The sequence below is a fragment of the Sus scrofa genome, chromosome 1 (genome assembly GCF_000003025.6).
Source record: "Sus scrofa isolate TJ Tabasco breed Duroc chromosome 1, Sscrofa11.1, whole genome shotgun sequence".
NCBI lineage: Eukaryota > Metazoa > Chordata > Mammalia > Artiodactyla > Suidae > Sus > Sus scrofa.
This window is the reverse complement of record NC_010443.5, coordinates 221,322,831-221,342,061: the sequence shown is the minus strand read 5'-3', so window position 1 is coordinate 221,342,061 and position 19,231 is coordinate 221,322,831. Positions and strand designations below refer to the sequence as shown.

At 44.8% G+C, this 19,231-nt stretch overlaps 1 protein-coding gene across 1 annotated transcript in view; it reads left to right on the top strand.

The window, feature by feature from the left end:
* Nucleotides 1-19,231, top strand: part of DOCK8 (dedicator of cytokinesis 8) — a 234,119-nt gene that overhangs the window by 149,828 nt on the left and 65,060 nt on the right. Inside the window, 5 exon segments of the mRNA XM_003121929.6 lie at nt 516-750; nt 2,931-3,095; nt 4,322-4,491; nt 7,894-7,989; nt 13,059-13,154. Of these exon segments, the coding sequence (XP_003121977.3) occupies nt 516-750; nt 2,931-3,095; nt 4,322-4,491; nt 7,894-7,989; nt 13,059-13,154 (762 nt within the window).

The following is a 19,231-nucleotide window of genomic DNA, read 5'->3' as shown; positions in this document are numbered from 1 at the left end:
TACCCTCACTGTTGACTGAGAAGTTTTGTGGGGAGACTTCATTTAAATAATTTCTTACTGTTGCATTAATGTTAAACATTTTCTTGTCATTTTCCTCTGTAATTCTGTCACTTCTACAGAATTTTCCTTTCTTTCTTTTTTCTTTTTTTTTTTTTAGTTCTACTTTCCCTCCTTTTCCTGCCACTGTCTGTGCTTCGAATCTGCTTATTTAGACCAGTGTGTTTGCCTGGTAATGCTTGCCTCTGCTTATAGAACACATCAGAGTCCAAATTATTTTCTCTTCAGTTATTGAAGGGGCAATATTAAAGGACAATTATTGAGAGGTCCTATTTTGTGCACACACTCTATGAAGAAACTTGTAACCTGGTTAACCTGAAACGTCCATGTCTTAGAACCTATGCTCCAAGACTCTGGATAAGGGTCTCTGCCTAGAAAGAGCTAGTTGGTTGTGTTTATGATCCCCTGGTGAGCACTGGCGGGGTAGTACCCATGAGGCCTGCCATCTGCCTTCCCAGGACAACCACCTGGAGAAGTTCTTCACCCTCTGTCACTCACTGGAGAGCCAGGTGAGCTTCCCCATCCGTGTGCTGGACCAGAAGATCAGTGAGTCGGCGCTGGAGCATGAGCTGAGGCTCAGCATCATCTGCCTGAACTCTTCCCGCCTGGAGCCCCTTGTGCTCTTCCTGCACCTGGTGCTGGACAAGCTCTTCCAGCTGTTCGTGCAGCCCATGGTCATCGCTGGCCAAACAGGTAGGAGGCCTGGGGCTGGGAGGAGGCAGGCAGTGCCTTGTCTTATGATGTGATTTTCCAGGAGTCCCAGGAGCAGGGACAATGTGGTCTTCCTGTTGAGGATGTGAGCTGTGGTGTAGGTAGTCACAGACAAGGCTCGGATCCCATGTTGCTGTGGCTGTGGCGTAGACTGGCAGCTGTAGCTCCATTTTGACCACTAGTCTGGGAACTTCCCTATGCCACAGATGTGGTTGTAAAAAGAAAAAAATAAGAGCAGCAGCACAGGACACAAGTCCTCAAAGGGACACAGCTAAATATTGTTGGAGGGAGTGGTGAAAACATCCATCTGGGAGGATGAGGGAGGCCCTCAGGGAGAAGACTGTGATTAGAGATGGCTTTGAAGGAGGGGTCGAGGGAAAGAAGCCACAATGGGGACAGTGAGATGAGATTGGCAAAAGCAGAGAACCAGAGCACCTGGTTCAGGAAAAAAAAAAAAAAAAAGTGTCCAGAGACACTCATCTGGGAATATCAGAAAAGAAGGAGGAGTTCCCGTCGTGGCGCAGTGGTTAACGAATCCGACTAGGAACCATGAGATTGCGGGTTCGGTCCCTGGCCTTGCTCAGTGGGTTAAGAATCTGGCATTGCTGTGAGCTTGGTGTAGGTTGCAGACGTGGCTAGGATCCCACATTGCTGTGGCTCTGGCATAGGCCGGCAGATAGCTACAGCTCCGATTCGACCCCTAGCCTGGGAACCTCCATATGCCGCAGGAAGCGGCCCTAGAAAAGGCAAAAAGACAAAAAAAAAAAAAAGAGAAGGAAACAAGGAATATGCAGTATGAGTCAGTGGGTGGGGAGAGAGTAATGAACCTGAGGCCTAGGACCCGGGGGAGCTTTCTGAGCTGGGGCAGAGTGTGACCTCTGAATCCCTGGGTTTGCATTGCATCCTGGAATGCATCTTTCGTGGCTCCTATAAGAGCTCAAGCCTCCTATATTGTAGGCTAACTTTTCATGAGTGTAGTGACCCCTCTCCAGCTAGATTCCTGCAGAGTGGCCCTCTCTGCCCTCCCTGATTTCCTTCTACCCCACCCCTGCATATTTGCTGCACTGCTTTGGAGTTATGGAGTATCGACTTGTTCACTAGGCAGAAAGTTCATTCACATGTTTTGAGCCAATATTTGGGAATCCAGGTTGTTGGGTCAGGCAGAATTGGTGGAGACACTTGGTCTCCAAGCATTTGTTCAGAACTTTTTGGTGTCAGGCACCATGGAGGGCACAGTGGGAAGACAAGAAAGTATGAGGAATGCACTTTGCCTTGGAAAGGCTTCCAGCCTATCAGAGAGACAGAGTTTTCCACTGGACATACCCAAGGACCTTGTGACCTGGTGTCCATCCCTGTACTGAGTGGTAACAGGGGCCTTGTAGAAGAGATGGGATTGTGCCAGGCATCAAAAGGTTGGTGTGATGTTGTGGGTTGAAACAAGGAGAGTTTTCTAGGTGAGGATAATAGCATGAGCAAAATCACAGAGGTGAGAAATAGACACATGATAGGGACAATATAATGATTACCTTAATTTAAGGAACTTGAATTTGAGCAGAAAAGGGTGCCAGGTTGGATAAGTAGGGTGGAGCCAAGCTGTGGAGGGCTTGCAGCTCCTGAACAAGAGAGTATACAGTGAAACATTCGCAGGTCCAGAGAATGATATAATACAGTATGTTCTTAGATTAATCTGTACCCCAAGAATCTATGTTGTACAATAGCCCATTTCAAACCACAGTGTCTATCAGAATGACCTGGGCATCTTGTTAAAATGCAGATTCTGACTCATAAGGTCTGGGGTGGGACCTGAGATTCTGCATTTCTCACAAGATCCTAGGTAACACTAATGATGTCCGTCCAGACCCCACCGAGTAGCACCAACTTGCAGCATAGTTTACAGAGAGGAGGATGTCTGGACAGGCTCATGTCTTTGTCCTGAAAAACCATAGCACTGGCAGAAGGGGGAAATGTGAAATCATTTGCAATAAGCTGAGCTGACTTGCTAGAGCTTGCTAAAACACATCCCCTGCCCCAGGCTACCACCTTGACCAGCCCAGTTCAGTGGGTCAGTGGTCAGGACTTCTTGTCACTGTCCCAAAGAATGTTCCAGCTTGGGTTCATTAAGGATCCCCTGTGGACCACCTGTTTTTCTCTTGGTTCCTCAGCCAACTTCTCCCAGCTTGCCTTCGAGTCCGTGGCAGTCACTGCCAACAGCCTGCACAACAGCAAGGGTCTGGGCAAGGACCAGCATGGGAGGAACTGCCTGCTGGCCTCTTACGTGCACTATGTCTTCCGCCTGCCGGAGCCGCAGAGGGACGTTCCCAAGTCAGGTAATGCTGCCCTGAATGGGGAGTCTGGTGGGCAGGGAGGGCCCCCTTACCCCGATCCCACTGCCACATGATTCAAAATTAAATGAAAAGCCCAAAAGTCAAATTTCACTTTTCAGAATGAACAAAACTTACATGAATGCTGAAATTCATTTTTATTTATTTGTATGTATAATTTTATATATTTATAGTCATATTTATTAAAATTTAGTTCCAAATTTTTCTCTCTTCTTTGTATCTGCCTTCCTCCCTCTTCTGATACTCCAAGCACTTTTTTTTTTTTCGATTCTTTGATAATCCCTCATTGATCTTTACCCAGTGAGTAATTTCTGATTCAGTTGAGAATTTTTTTAAAAGCTGGAGAAGTGACAACAGATGCCTAGGATTCTAGCATAATAGTGATAAAGAAAATAATATATATTCCATAGCAGTGGTGAGCAGTGGCTCCTAAACTTTTCATTACCAAAAAAATAAATCCTTTTCTTATTTCCCCCAAATTAAACTTCTGAAATAATAACTCATTTCTCTACACTATAAAATTATTTACATAGATAATAATCAATCAGAACATCTGGTCAACATGGTATAAAAAGTAGCATCAATAAGTTAACAAAAAAATCCAGGCCCTAACAAAGGAACTTGGCATTTTTATTAATCCATGTAGCCTCATTTCAATAAACCTGTTATTTCAGCTGTTTTTAAAAATACTTGTAATATCTCATAGACTCACGTAATCACCTTTGAACACATGTAAGTATTTAAAGGTGAAAAACATTGCTATAGAGTATACACTTATTCTCATAAGATTCAGGGGACTCCTTGGATTATCAAATCTCAGCAATGCAAGACTTATAAAGCAGCCACCATTTAAATATTAATAAATACAAATATCCGTATTTCCAGCCTCTCTTGAGCAATCAGAACCTTATGGGTAATTTCCCCCTGCAATACAGGCTGGATCCAGGGAACAAGCTCTGGCATTGGTGTCTGTGTTTCCAGTTTACCACAGTCCTCACTGCTCCCTACTGCCTTATACCCCGTCTTCCCCCCAGTGCATTGCTCCCTGGCCTCCCATGGCATTTGATAACAAGCCCTAATTCTAAGACCTCATCTAGAATCTGGTGGGTTTCTACTCCATGATCTACCCCATCCTTCTTCAGTTCCTTCTCCTGGCAGTAAGTGACTCTGACCCCCCTTCTGTTGACATGTCTATACCTGGTGGAGTGCAGGCGGCCCCACTGCCCTTCCAGACCCCCGCTACCACACATATGGACGCACATCTGCTGCCGCTGTGAGTTCAAAGCTGCTGCAGGCCCGGGTGATGAGCAGCAGTAACCCAGACCTCGCAGGCACACACTGCACAGCAGACGAGGAAGTCAAGAACATAATGTCTTCAAAGGTAAGGAGACAGCAAACCCTGGGAAGTGACATGGGCCTTCTTATTTTTAACTAACTCTTGGAGAGACAGCACAGAATCAACCACCCCTGCTGCCCACTGAGCTGGTCAAATGCTCTAGTGCTCTGCTTTCAAGTTAAGAATGGTCTTTTGTTTTGAAGTGACAGACCCCATTCTGAAAGATGCAGAGGCAAGATTGGCATTTTCTGCCCAGAGTTAGTGAACTCCAGTGGGAAGGTCTTTGAGCATCGTTTGTTTTGCCCCATGGAGGTGATGAATAACATAAGTTTTATTTTCAAGGGGAAAAAAAAATTAGCTTGAGCCATTTCTGATGCCTGAAAAGTTTGCCTTTTAATTTTTTTTTTTTTTGTCTTTTTTTTTTGTTGTTTTGTTGCTATTTTTGGCGCTCCGCGGCATATATTCAGTAGGTTGAATCGGAGCTGTAGCCACCCTACCAAGCACAGCAACCAGATCGACCGTCTGCACTACACCACAGCTCACGCCGCCGATCGTTAACCCTGAGCAGGCAGACGAACCCGCAACCTCATGTCTATCGATTCGTTACCACTGCGCCACGACGGAACTCCTTAATTCGTTTTATTTTTAATATCTGCCTTTTAGATTCATTAATATCCATAGATTGATTACTCCATGGAAGACTCCTAAAGCTCAAAGACAGATTTTATCAACAAAAACTGAGGTCCTGGAGTTCCCATCGTGGCTCAGTGGTTAACGAATCCGACTAGGAACCATGAGGTTGTGGGTTTGATCCCTGGCCTTGCTCAGTGGGTTAAGGATCCGGCGTTGCCATGAGCTGTGGTGTAGGTTGCAGACGCAGCTCCAATCTCTCGTTGCTGTGGCTCGGTGTAAGCCAGCACAGTAGCTCGATTGGACCCTCGCTGGACCTATACTGCGGAGCAGCCTGGAATGCAAGACGAAAAAAAAAACCTGAGGTCCTGAGAGGGCTGGTGACTTGCCCTAAATCGTTTTCCTTTCATGAATCTTTACTTTTTCTCATATATTTTTATTTTATAAAAGTTTTAGATTTGTCAGTATATAACGGAAAATTATTGGTGCTCAATCCCAGTTTCCCTGTCATTAACATTTTACATTAGAGTGGCCTGTTTGTCACAGTTAATGAACCAGTATTGATATGTTAGTATTATTAACTAAAGTTTATGTTTTATTCAGATTTCTTCAGTTTTTCCCTAATGTCTTTTTTCTGTTTTAGGACCCTCCCCCAGGATACCACTTATGTAGATATATATATATAGTTTTTTGTCTTTTGAGGGCCACACCGGTGGCATATGGAGGTTCCCAGGCCAGGGGTCGAACCAGAGCTGTATTTGCCGGCCTACAGCACAACCACAGCAACATGAGATCCAAACTGTGTCTGCTACCTACACCACAGCTCATGGCAACGCTGGATCCTTAACCCACTGAGTGAGGCCAGGGATCGAACCCACGTCCTCATGGATACTAGTTGGCTTCGTTAACCACTGAGCCATGACAGGAACTCCAGTTTTTATAGTGATGTCTCCTTAGCTCCTCTGAGTTGTGACAATTTCTTAGACCTCCCTTGTTTTTGAGGACTTTGACAGTTTTGAAGAGTACCGGCTGGGTATTTTGTAGAATGTCTCTCATTGGAAATTTATTTTAATTGTGATATAATTCACATGCCATAAAATTCACCCTTTTAAAGGGTATAATTCAATGATTTTTCATATATGTGCAAAGCTACCATGAATTCTTAATCTGAATTTTCTTTCTGGTTATCTGTGGCCTCAGGGTGGCTTAGCTTTCAGAATAATGTCATTTCCTCTGATGATGATAAATCAGACTCTCTAGCTTTTGACATCATTTCCTTGCACAAACCACCCACTTGAGACAGCAGGTCGTGAGACTGAAAATCTGACCCAGGGTTGGGTCTGGTCACCCAGCCCTGTGCTCCTGGGCAAGTCTGCTCCTGCCTTGAGTCTGGTTTTCCTGTCTCTGTAGAAATTTGAACACTGGATGAGCTTAAGAGTCATCTATAGAGCCCCTCTTAGAGAGTCTGATGATCTGTAGGTTGCACCATGTGAAATACCCAGGAGTGAGCTGGAGCTGGCTCATAGCAATTTCTGAGAGCTCCTGGTTAAATGTTCAGGAATTTTCTGAACCAGCTGTTAAACACAGATGTAATTAAAAATTAAATTATATGAACTAGCGATTATGAAAAACAAAGGTAATCTAAATGTAATGGGGTATCTTGGATTGTATCCTAGAACAGAATAGGACATTAGTTGAAAAACTCGTGAAATTCGAATAAAGTCTATGGTTTAGTTAATAGTTAATGCGTCAATGTTAATTTCTTAGTTTTGACAAAGATACCATGATTATGTAAGAGATTAACATTAGGAGGAACTTGGTGAAGTGTAGCCAGGAGCTCTCTGCACCATCTTTGCAGCTTGTTCGTTATCTAAAATTATTCCGCTTTAGAAAGGAGGAACTCAAACCTCATCCCTTCTTAATTATTTTACTACATTTTACTATTATCTATTTTCATGAGGTGATTTATGCCCATTTTGTCTGTACAGTGGAAATTGTACACAGTGGTCTGCTACTGCATGTCTCTTCCCAACACCATATTCAGTCATGTCATGTGAACTTGAAATCAGCCATGATGAAAACATTCACAGCACAGGAACTGGCAAATTCTACAAGAGCCGGTTGTCAAGCGTTTGCCAGCACACCATGGTTCAATTTCATATCTACGTCCCCTTTTAGCAATATCATTGCAGATCGCTGAGGGGGAGAAAGGGTTAGCAGCTATTATTGACAGCCTTGATTATTACAGCTTCCTTTATTGGAAGTGAAAATATTAAATTTCTATGTGAACTGGGTTAACATTTTAAAAATCATTTGCAGAGAGGAGACATTTTTATCCAACTAGAAGAATCAAGTATGGCCTTCCTTTCATAAGAGTGGGTTTTTTGGACAATTTATTAAATATAGGGTTTAGGAAAAAGTAAAAATAAAATAAATTCAGTATAGAGGAAACTGGGTGCAGTACCACACTAAGCCACAGAGGGGCACTGTTCCCACAGGTGTTTTTTTTTTTTTTCCCCCTGCTCTTCCAATCAAGTCAGAGACTAGAAAGTGGAAGGGACTATTAGGCACCCCCAGGTTTTTAACTAGGATTTAACTATAGGTGAATATCTCAGGAGCAAGTAAAATTAGGTGTAACTTTGCCTTGTCTGCTTTGTTTTATGTTTATTTTTGGCGACTGTTTTTCTTTTGTAACTAGGAAAAAAAGAAGAAAGAAATACATTAATGAATTCTAAGCTTATGATTTCCAGGTCATTGGCTCATCTTTCCAGGGGACCACTGTCGATTGACTACTGAGTCATGGTCTGTGTATTTCAGATTGCTGATCGCAACTGCAATCGGATGTCTTACTATTGCTCTGGCAATAATGATGCTCCAAGTTCAACAACAGCTCCAAGGCCAGCCAACAAAAAGGTACTGAGCAGAGCAGAGTGAGGATAATTTGTCAACCACTCACTAGGCTTGAAAATAGACCCCATCAAGTACTCTCCTGCCTTGTTCCTGCCTTCCTACCCCCCCCCACACACATACACACCCCTACTTTTGCAGCCCTGTCCCACATCCTCCATATTTGAACCGCCTAATTACCTACTAACTCAGTGGTTCACCAATTTAACCATGCATCAGAAGTACCTGCATGGCTTGATACATTGACTACTGGCCTCTAGCCCTAGAGTTTCTGATTCAGTAGATCTGAGGTAGGGCCCAAGAATCTGCCTTTCTGACAAGTTCCCAGCTGATGCTAGTCAGGAACCAGACTTTGAGAACTACTGCGTTAACTCTTTTTTTAGTAAAATGAGAGCTGGGGACAACTCATCCTCAACACAGTGAATGGCCCTGATGAGATATCATTAATTTCAAATATGAAAAGCTTCCTTGTAATTCTTTCTATCAGACTTACCTATGAGTTCAGAACCTTGACAAGCCGTTGCACTGCTCAGCAGAACTCTACATTAACAGCATTCTCCAACTGTTGTCACATCGTGTGTGGTCTAAGGGGTGGGAGATAGAAAGAAAAACAAAACAGCTTCAAGTTTTCTCCTCTGCGGGCACCCAAGAGTCTCAACATTTTAGTAGCTGTTTAAGATCTTGAGTGTCTTTCAAGACCCCTATTAAAATGTAAATATGCTGATTGGAAGGATAACACAGGAAGCTCTTTGCAACAGCTAACACCACGGGGAATGTGTATTAAACAGGCACTGAGGGAGTGAGGGTCAGCACAGCTCACTCTGGACTGGGTGAGAGAAAATATCATCCCTGGGGGAGGCCCTGCCAGGGTTCAGTGCTGCAGACTTTGTAGTAATCCAGGCCTGGTACCTCTGGGGAGAGGTAAGGATTAATTCTAAAAGGAAAAGTGAAAGAGAATATGGAGAGGTGCAAAAAATAAATTCTTCACTTACTCTAAATCTTAGCTTTGGGCTTTGCAGTGACTGGTTCCAAGTACCCCTTTCCTTCTTAAAAAACCATGATTTATGGAGTTCCCATTGTAGCTCAGTGGGTTACGAACCAAACCCAAGTGGTATCCATGGGGATGTGGGTTCAATTCCTGGCTCTGCTCAGTGGATTCAGGATCTGCTGTCCCCTGAGCTGTGGTGTAGGTCCCAGATATGGCTCAGATCTGGCATTGCTGTGGCTGTGGTGTAGGGCAGCAACTAAGCTCTGATTTGACACCTAGCCTGGGAACTTCCATATGCCGCAGGTACAGCCTAAAAAGACAAAAAACAAACAAATAAAAACCAACAAACATGATTTGCCTATAGCCTGGCTTCCTTCAGGCAACGCCTGATTTCTTCTGGGCACGATTGCCTTGCTTTGATTTTGTTTCTGGTCATTTCAATGACCAGAAGAGAATCATTTCTTTTCAGAAGACGGTTTAGCCAGTGTGTTTCTTAATAGCTCAGCAAACAGGGTTTAGCTGCTTGGCTATTTTCTATAACCTCTGGAGCAAGGTGTTCTTGTAATAATGTTGCCTGGTAAGCAACGTAAATGACTTTAAGAAGCAGCTTATCCTCCTCTAATCTCCTCTTGCCATAAGACCCTGGCAGTCAAACTGACCTATTTTCCAGAGGTTACCTTCGAAGCCGGGGAAGCATGGCTTTCCTTCAGTGGGAAGATCCGGGTGTAGCAAGTAACATCACTGGCGAGTTTAGGCCACCTGCTAGATCCACACACAGCCCTGCACCTCTCCAAGGCGAGAGAGCTTCCCTTCAGTCTCACAACTGCAACCAAGTGTATATTAAGGTTATAAAGGTTTGACTCAGAGTGAAGTGGAACCAGTGACAAACTGAAACACTTTGACATTTTCCATATGCTCCCCCCTCCCCAACTTAACCATCTGGGGATGTTAATAGTTAGAATTCCCAGAGAGTTCCCGTCATGGCACAGCAGGTTAAGACTCTGAGTAGTATCCACGAAGATGCAGGTTCAATCCCTGGCCTCACTCAGTAGGTTAAGGATCCAGCATTGCCTTGAGGTGGGTGTAGGTTATAGACTCAGCTCGCATCCTGCATTGCTGTGGCCGTGGTGTAGGCTGGTAGCTGCAGCTCTAATTTGACCCCTAGCCTGGGAACTTTCAGATGCCACGGTGCAGCCCTTAAAAAAAACCAAAAAAAAAAACAAAAAAACAAACATGTGCACAGAGATTTTTCCATTTTTCTCCTTTCAGTTTAGCTGAGTAACTCTTGAATTTCACTGTACATAAGAGTGAGTAAATTGTGTTCCATGCCCACTGTACATTGTAGGGAATTTAAAGGCTTGTCAGGGGTAAGCTTTACTCTAATCAATTTTTGCTTTGGGTGTTGACTTAAAAACTTAATATCCATGAAGGCTAGTGTTCTAGGGTATAATATTAAGGTGTTAAGTAGTTTCAGCTTTTTTATCCATTGAGCAATAAAAAGTAAGTTCCCCTGTACTTATTCTAGCTTTTATCAATGAAATGCACAGAAAGTGCCCACACTTATCATTGTGGCTATCAATTAGGATGACCAAACAACCCTAGTTTACCCAGGACTTAGGGGGTCCTTAGGAGGCTGAACTTTCCATTTTAAGACCAGAACAGTGTTGACTGAAAACACACAACCTACAGTTATGAGTTATGTTTGTTTGTTTTTCTTTTTATGGAAGTTCCCAGGCTAGGGATCAAGTCAGAACTGCAGCCCACCGGCCTAAGCCACACCCACAACAATGCCAGATCTGAGCCACATCTGCAATCTACACCACAGCCCACGGCAACACCACACCCTCTGGATACTATTGGCTTTTAACCAACTGAGCCATAATGGGAACAATGAGTTCTGTTTATACTGACTATAGCCCAGAAACGACAGCCTCTCAGACAGCTCTGAGGAACTGCTCCAGTGAGGTGAGGGAGGAGTCAGGACACATAGGGGATTTTGCTGGGGGAAAAAAAAAAATCTAGCTGAACATCGAAAGGTTACCACTTATAGATAAAAACAGACACCTCAATATAATGATTTTAGTGCTTTTCTATGTATGAGAAGATGCAAGAGTTTGGGTTCACTGAAATTATTCCTCTGGTATGCATCTCCACTATCTAGGGCCAGTATCCTGTTTTTCTCCAACATGAATTCTCCTCAAGGCGCACTGTCGGGTTAGTTGCAGTGGCTGATGGCTTGATGGCAGACAATGTGTGTTGTTTACTGGGATAGCAGGCGACATCTGTTGTTTACTGAAATGACAGGCAACATTGTTATTGTCCACAACAGTCTTCAGCAAACTGAGAAGAGTCAGTTGCCCTACCTTTAGTCTTAAACTTGTTCCCCATCAAAGCTGTTGTCAAGAGCATTGACAATATCCAGATAAATGAGGGAGTGAGGAAGCAGATGGAGGAGCAGTCAGATGACTTGACAGAAAGTGTAGACATAGAGTTCCTGTCGTGGCTCATCAGTTAACGAATCTGACTAGCATCCATGAGGATGCAGGTTCAAACCCTGGCCTTGCTCAGTGGGTTAAAGATCTGGCGTTGCTGTGAGCTGTGGTGTACATCACAGACGTGGCTTGGGTCCTGAGTTGCTCTGGCGTAGGCCAGCAGCCTAAAACCAAAAAAAAAAAAAGAAAAAAAAAAGGAGTTCCCATCGTGGCGCAGTGGTTAACGAATCCGACCAGGAACCACGAGGTTGCAGGTTTGATTCCTGGCCTTGCTCAGTGGGTTGAGGGTCCGGCATTGCTGTGAGCTGTGGTGTAGGTCACAGACGTGGCTAGGGTCCCGAGTTGCTGCGGCTTTGGTGTAGGCCAGCAGCAACAGCTCCTATTTGACCCCTGGCCTGGGAACCTCCATATGCCGCGGGAGCGGCCCTAGAAAAGGCAAAATGAAAAAAAAGAAAAAAAAAAAGTGCAGACATAAATTGGAGCTGAGGGAGTTCCTTTCATGTCTCATTGGTTAATGAACACGACTAGGATCCATGAGGTTGTGGGTTCAATCCCTGGCCTTGATCAGTGGGTTAAGGATATGGCATTGCCATGAGCTGTGGTAAAGGTCACAGACCTGGCTGGGATCCCACATTGCTGTGGGTGTGGTGTAAGCTGGCATCTGTAGCTCCCATTCAACCCCTAGCCTGGGAACTTCCATATGCAGCGGGTGCAGCCCTAAAAAGCAAAAACAAACAAACAAATACATAAATAAATAAATAATAAATAAATAAATAAAAATAAATAAAGTGGAGCTGAGGAACTTCTCAAGCATCTGACTCTGTTTAGAAGTTGGGTGAGTTCAAGCTGCTACCACATTGCCTTTGAATGCAGATCACCTACTCATAAACCCAGCCCTTCTCTTTTTCCACAAAGCCACAGCAGGATTATTAAAACAAACACTGTTCCAATTGGAATGGAGTTGAGATACCATCTAGACAGTGGTTCTCCAATTGAGGTCCTGGACCAGCAGCATCAGTATCACCTGGGAACCTGTTAGAGATGCAAATCCTTGGGCCCACCCCAGACCTGATGAATCTGAAAGTCTGGAGGTGGGCTCAGCAATCTGTTTCTTCACAAGCCCTCCAGGGGATTCTGAGGCACATTCAAGAGTGAGAACCATTGCTACCAGCTGAGTTTATGGATGAGAAAAATGAGGGTACCAGGGGGATTGGCTTACACATGATCCCACAGAGGGTTAATGGTGGGATCTGGAAGGAAGATAAGACAGTCCCGGTCCCGACTAGTACCCAGGATGCTTACCCCCTGGAAGGCAGCTTAGCTCCCCTGCTGGGGCCAGTCCTTCAAACCCAGCTCTCCAGTACCGTACTGCCTCCAGCCTTCTCCTACCTCCTTCAGATGCCCTCCAGTCTCATATTATTTCAGCACTGGCGTGGCCATCCACTGTGGTCTGAGACATCCAGGGCACGTGCATCAGTACCTACAAGCTATGACAACTGGGCTAAAAGAAAACTGAGGCTGGTGAATAAAGCACCTAGTATAGGCCATCACTACATCTTGCATACATGTAATGGTTTTTTGTGTTTGTTGTCCAGCATTTCCACGAGGAGCTTGCCCTGCAGATGGTGGTCAGCACTGGAGTGGTGAAAGAAACAGTCTTCAAATACTCCTGGTTCTTCTTTGAGCTTCTGGTGAGATTCTTGAGTACTTATATCTGTGCTCAAAGGGCATGAAAAGCACATTGCAGACAGGCAGTGAAGTTTCTCCTAGTAGGAACTGACATTTTATCCACTGAGTTGCTCCTGCAGAAACCCTGGGCTCATTCCTTCAATTTTAACCCTTTCTCAACCCTGCAGCCATCTTCCACCCCATCTTACCAATTCTACCTTGAAAATCTACCTCCACCTGCCACTTCTCACCATCGTCACTGCTCCCAACCTGGCCAAGCTGCCATCATCTCCACAATCACTTCCTCTTTGCCTGCTTGCATTCATTTCTGCCTGTGCCTGTTCCTTCTGCACAGGACAGCCCAGTGTTAAGCCCATAATGACACTCCCCTCTTTAAAACCCTTCAGTGATTTTCAGTGTACTAGGCTGAAAATCACACATTTTTATCTTGGCCTATAAAACCCTTGTATGATTCTGTTTCCCTTCATCTCCGACCTTATCTTGGGCCCTAGTCCCTCCTTCTTCAGCCATGCTGTTTCCAGTTTGGTCCCTTGAAGATGCTGCCACCCTTTCGGCTTCACAGCCTTCTTAAGAGTCTCTGCTTCTTTCCTACCTTTCATCACCCTATATGCACACTTTTGGGGTTCTTCTTAATGTCACCACTCTGAGAGGCTTTTCTGACTGCCTTCTACAAGAGGTCTTCACTCAGTTATTCTCCTTTTACACATCATATTTATTTCCTTCCTAGTGCATATCACAATATATAATTGTTTTCCTGTCTTGCCTCTTGGATTTCTAGAATATAGGTCTACCTTCTTCATTATCCTATGTCTAGCCCAAAATATGACTTGGTGTTGTAAAAGCACCGACTTGCATTTGTTGAGGGGGGAGCAAATGAAACTTGTGAACCTGTTTACCCACAACTTGTATCCATTCTCTAGCAGAAAAGCGAAAGGTACAGGATACTCTTTAACTTAAAAATAAAGAGAATAATAGTAGTATCTATTTCATGCTGGAAGTGAAAGAATCTTACCAATAAGCCACTAGAATAAGCATTTTGTCCATGTTGGTAAATGGAGATGTATTGTGAAATGAGGTTAAATGAAAAACGTTAACTACGTCAAAATGTACATACAAACCATCCAGAAGATAAAGAATGGGTTGAGATTTAGTGATAGAGTTAGCTTTATTTTGTCTAGGTTCTTTCCTCTGTGACACCTGGTGTGAATTTTTTTTTTTTTTTTTTTAAGAGAGAGAGATGGCAGTATTTCCACCTGAGCTCTAGTTTATCTTTGTAAGTTCACGCCCAAAGTAAAAAGAGAGCAATATTGAGCAATAGGACATAGAGAACAAGAGGGTCAAAGGAAATAAAAATAAAGCACACATTGGGGCGGCAGTGGGAAATCATATGCAGTAGAATTAAAAAGAAGTCAGGCTCGGACCGCAGAAGCACATCCAAGGTTCAAATCCATTAGAGTTTTACCAAGTTCCCACCCTCTGTTTGAGAAAGATATTGCCAGAGAAATGTCTTTTCAGAGCACAGTGCCAGAGGCCTGCAGCAGAATCACTGCAGGTGCTTAGTGAAAATCAAGGAGACCTGGAGACTCTCCCCAGAATACTGAGTGCAGTGAGGAGTGGACAGCCGGCAGTGCATGGGCCTGTCTTCTGAGATGACTTCCAAGTACGCTGAAGTTCCAGTTGCTCAACTGCCTCCACTCTATGTGGAACAGAGCTAAGGATCCCAATATGCAGCCAGTAGGAAAAGGCTTGCCATAAACTCTTTCTTGATGCATGAAGAGTATCAAACCGCCACTCTGTACCCTGTACATTCCTGTCTCTACATACACATCCCACCCACCTTATGAATCTCCATAAAAAAGATTCACTCAGGTCATAATCCATCTATAGATAATTCATACAAATAATCTTCAACTGAGATGATCTACCATATTGCATCTTTAAAAAGGCATGAAGCAAACACTCAATTTGATGTCATAGAATCTCATAGAAGAGAGTCCCAAAGGAAAGAAATACCCCAATTCAAAGATGTTCCACAGAGTTCCCATTGTGGCGCAGTGGAAACGAATCCAACTAAGAGCCACGAGGTTGCAGGTTCAATCCCTGGCCTCACTCAGTGGGTTAAGGATCTGGCATTGCTGTGGCTCTGGTGTAGGCCGCAGCTGTAGCTCTGATTGGACCCCTAGCCTGGAAACCTCCATATGCCACTGGTGTGGCCCTGAAAAGACAAAACAAAACAACAAAACACACAAAAAACCAAAGATGTTTCATGTCATTTTCTCAACACACTTCACCTAGTCATCCTTCTGTCTTATTAATAGTTATGTATTATGAGCCACTATCCTAAGCAGTTATCCCAGTGCACACACAGGACTCCAAGGCTAAATAGGGGCTTGCCCAGCCCCCTCAGCCAGGGAGGGGCAGAGCCCCGACCCCACCACACTCTAGTCCAGGTTCCTGTCCTCTGCTGTTCTGCTTCTCCTTGGAAGCTGGAAGTCACACAACATTTTCTTAGCCCAACATACTAACAACATGCAAAACCTTTGTATGCTGAAGTCAACTTTAATGCAGGGCTATAATTATTACTCTATTCCAGTCAGAATGAACTCATCACTGCTCGGCCTTGTGGCATTTTAGTGCTCTCTTTTAAAGGCAAGTTGCATTCTCTGCAGATGTAATGATGACTCCGTCTTTCATATAATCCCAGTAACAGTCCGCATCCCTAAGGGAGGAAAAATCCTGACATCTAAAACATGTTGACCATCTTAATGGGCACATGTCAGGTGCCACTGTAAGCACTGTGAGCGTGATCTCACGGAATCCTCAGACGACCCTCAGGCGGGAGATTTTCATCAGCCTCAGTTTACAGATGGGGTTGGAGGAGGGGTGGAGGCCATAGGAGAGTCTCCAGGTGGACCAAAGACTTCGTCAGTACCGCTCCACTGCCCCTAACTGCAGGGAGCTGAGAACCATGGCAGAGGTGAAAATTGCTTTTGATCTTGCACATTTATTTACTAGGACTCGGTAGGCCCAGGAGAGAAGCAAAAGCTAAAGCCCATCACCCTCCTTCCCCCTAGGAGTCCCCTGTGGTTAACAGATGCAGACGCTGGAAAGAAAGTCCAGCTGATATGAGCGCTTAGAGGGGGTTGATCAGCATGCTGATTACCCAGGACACCGGCTGCTCGGTCACCCAGGGCTCTGTGGGTTATAACCCAGGTCTGTCAGAGTCCTGGCAGAAGCGCATTAGCATTGCTCAAAAGAGATACCTGAAAAGCATTTATCAAAGGGACTCCGCCCAGGGTATGTGCAGGGTTACAGGAGCAGATAAGGGTTGATGAGGCACCCAGGGAACAGGGGGTGCTAGAAGCCTTTCTCTCTCCTATCTCTAAAGAAACAAGAGTAGGGAGCAGGAGTTCCCGTTGTGGCACAGTGGAAACCAATCTGACTAGGAATCATGAGGTTACGGGTCCAATCCCTGGTCTCGCTCGGTGGGTTAAGGATTCGGCATTGCCGTGAACTGTGGTGTAGGTCACAGATGCAGCTTGGATGTGTAGCTCCAATTGGACCCCTTGCCTGGGAACCTCCATATGCCAGGAGTGGTGCCCTAAAAGAACAACAACAGCAAAAAGAAGTAGGGAGCAGTGTAACTGGGGCTGAGAGAGAGCTGAGGCAGAGTAGAGCTGAGGCAGAGAAGAGCATCTATGTGACAGGAGCTGGAGTCTTAGAGAAACACTGCCACTGCAAGAAGCACAGTGCACAGTGTTGAGGGCAGTGGAGTGGAGGTGCGCCCAGACCACTCTCTTCTCCCTCCCACTGGACCCCACCCGCTACCTCCCACTGGCCAACTCCAACTGAAAGTGCAAGTTCAAGGAGTCTCAAATGACGGAGTCCATAGACTTCAGCTTTCCGGGGCTCAGAGGTAGATGGAGAGGGGCAAGGAAGGGAGCTGGGGGCTACTGTGGAGGCAAATAGAAACTATCGGCCCCTGCCAGAACTTTGCAAGGAAACTGATCTCGGACTCAGACAGGGTGCCCAGTCCTCCACGCATTGCCTGTGCATTTGACCTACAGATTGCCTAGGAAGTTAATGCAAAACTAAAAACAAACAAACAGGGTTTCCCCCCCCCCCACATGAAGCTTTAAGAGAAAGGAATGACAGCCTTCTTGGGCTTAGCCAACAACCTGGGCAATTTAACACTCTTTAGTTGTGTTGATGCCATGCACTAATGAACAACCACTTTGGCATCAGAGCTGTTAAACACAATCCTTGAGCAGATTTCACACTTGCTAATGAATAAATCCCCATGCTTTTAGAAACTGCTGAGCCAGACTTTGGGAACGCAGAGGTAAAGGGTGACCTAGTTTACCAGGGACATGAAGTTCTGCACCAAGGGGCTCTTGGTACCTGTCCTTTGCATGGGTCACAGAGGCCAGTATAGGGAAAATATTTTCCTGCCTTATCCCACCCTACAAATAATGGCCAACTATCCACTAATATTTCCGCCAGATGTTCCGCTCTGGAGATGCAAAAGACACAGAAGCTGGCAGGTAGCTGACAGTCTGGCAAGGGGCCGTTGGTTGAAAGTACAGTATTTGGAGTATTATTTATTCGGTTGTAGGATGGCCAAACTCAGCAGGTAGAGTCTGAATACAAGAGTGAGTTCCACAAGCCGGGGCTGGGGTGGTTTAGGCAGCGGGGAAGTGGGACAGGTAGCCCCACACAAAGGGGCCTCGTCTCTGTCTCTGTCTCTATCTCTGTCTCTCTCTCTCTCTCAGTCCTTTGTTAGGATCACAGTGAGAGAAGCACTTTGTCAGACAAAAATTTGGGCCCGGTTTCCACCTCTCATTCAGGTCCTCTACTGAAGTGCATGTGACTCTGCAGGGCGCAGACACCGTCTATGTGTCCTAAGCTAAGAAGGACTCTACAGTCAAGAGAAACTATGGCTCTTACACTGGGCTTCAGGATTATTATGTTCTTAGGTCTTCCCCAAGCTGGCTATGGCATTATCTGGAAACATAAAACACATAAAGCCCGTCCGTCTGTTTTTACTTCTTAGTTTACCTTTTCTTTGATTTTTTTTATCTCTGTTTTGGTGCTAAAGGAAATGGCCAGCCTGGCATTTTTGAAAACAGAAACTACTATTAGTGCATAAAAAGTTCTTCCGTTTAACTCTTGGGAATGAAAGTCAGTTTCCCATACATGCTGTCTGTCCCCTCGTTTTCCAGCCCTGACCTAAGTGGTCACCTTCAGGCAAGTGTGGGCGATTGAACTTCCAAGACCATTTTCTTTTTGCCAGTGACTCTCAGTCTAGTATGGACAATTTATGGAAAGGTGGGCACCCAGCCACAAGATCTCCCAGCCTTTCCCATCAGGCTGTTCCTAATAGCTCTGAGCATCTTCCACTAAAAAAAGATACAACATTAGACTATATCAAAGGGGATTGTACTGACCCACAAATATCCTGGCCCTGGAAGAAGTCCATAAAATAAGCACGATTTTGGAGTTCCCTGGTGGTTTAGTGGATTTAAGGATCCAGTGTTGTCACTGATGTGGTGGGAGTTAACTGCTCTGACACAGGTTTGATCCCTGGGCCAGGGACTTCCACAAACCATGGGTGTGACCACAAAGAAAAAAAAAGCATGATCTTAACTTAAAATTGTGGTAGGCAGTGAGCTGGTGACCTACTAGTCATATCACTAATTGACATACAGGTTTTTATTTAAACTACATATACTTTAAAAATATGTAATATGTGAAGCTCCTGCTGTGGCACAATGGGATTGGTGGCATCTTGGGAGTGATGGGACACAGGTTTATCCCTAGCCTGGCACAGTGGGTTGGAGATAGCTGTGGCTTAGGCTGCGACTACAGCTTGGATCTAATCCTTGGCCTGGGAGCTCCATATGCCTCAGGGTGGCCAAAAATATAAACTATATATATAGTAGAAATATATACTTGTATATGTATGTTTGGCAATTTAGTGTTTGTTTTTGTTTTTGTTGTTGTTGTTGTTTTTGTCTTTTTAGGGCCACCCTGGAGCATATGGAGGTTCCCAGGCTAGGGGTCAAATCGGAACTGTAGC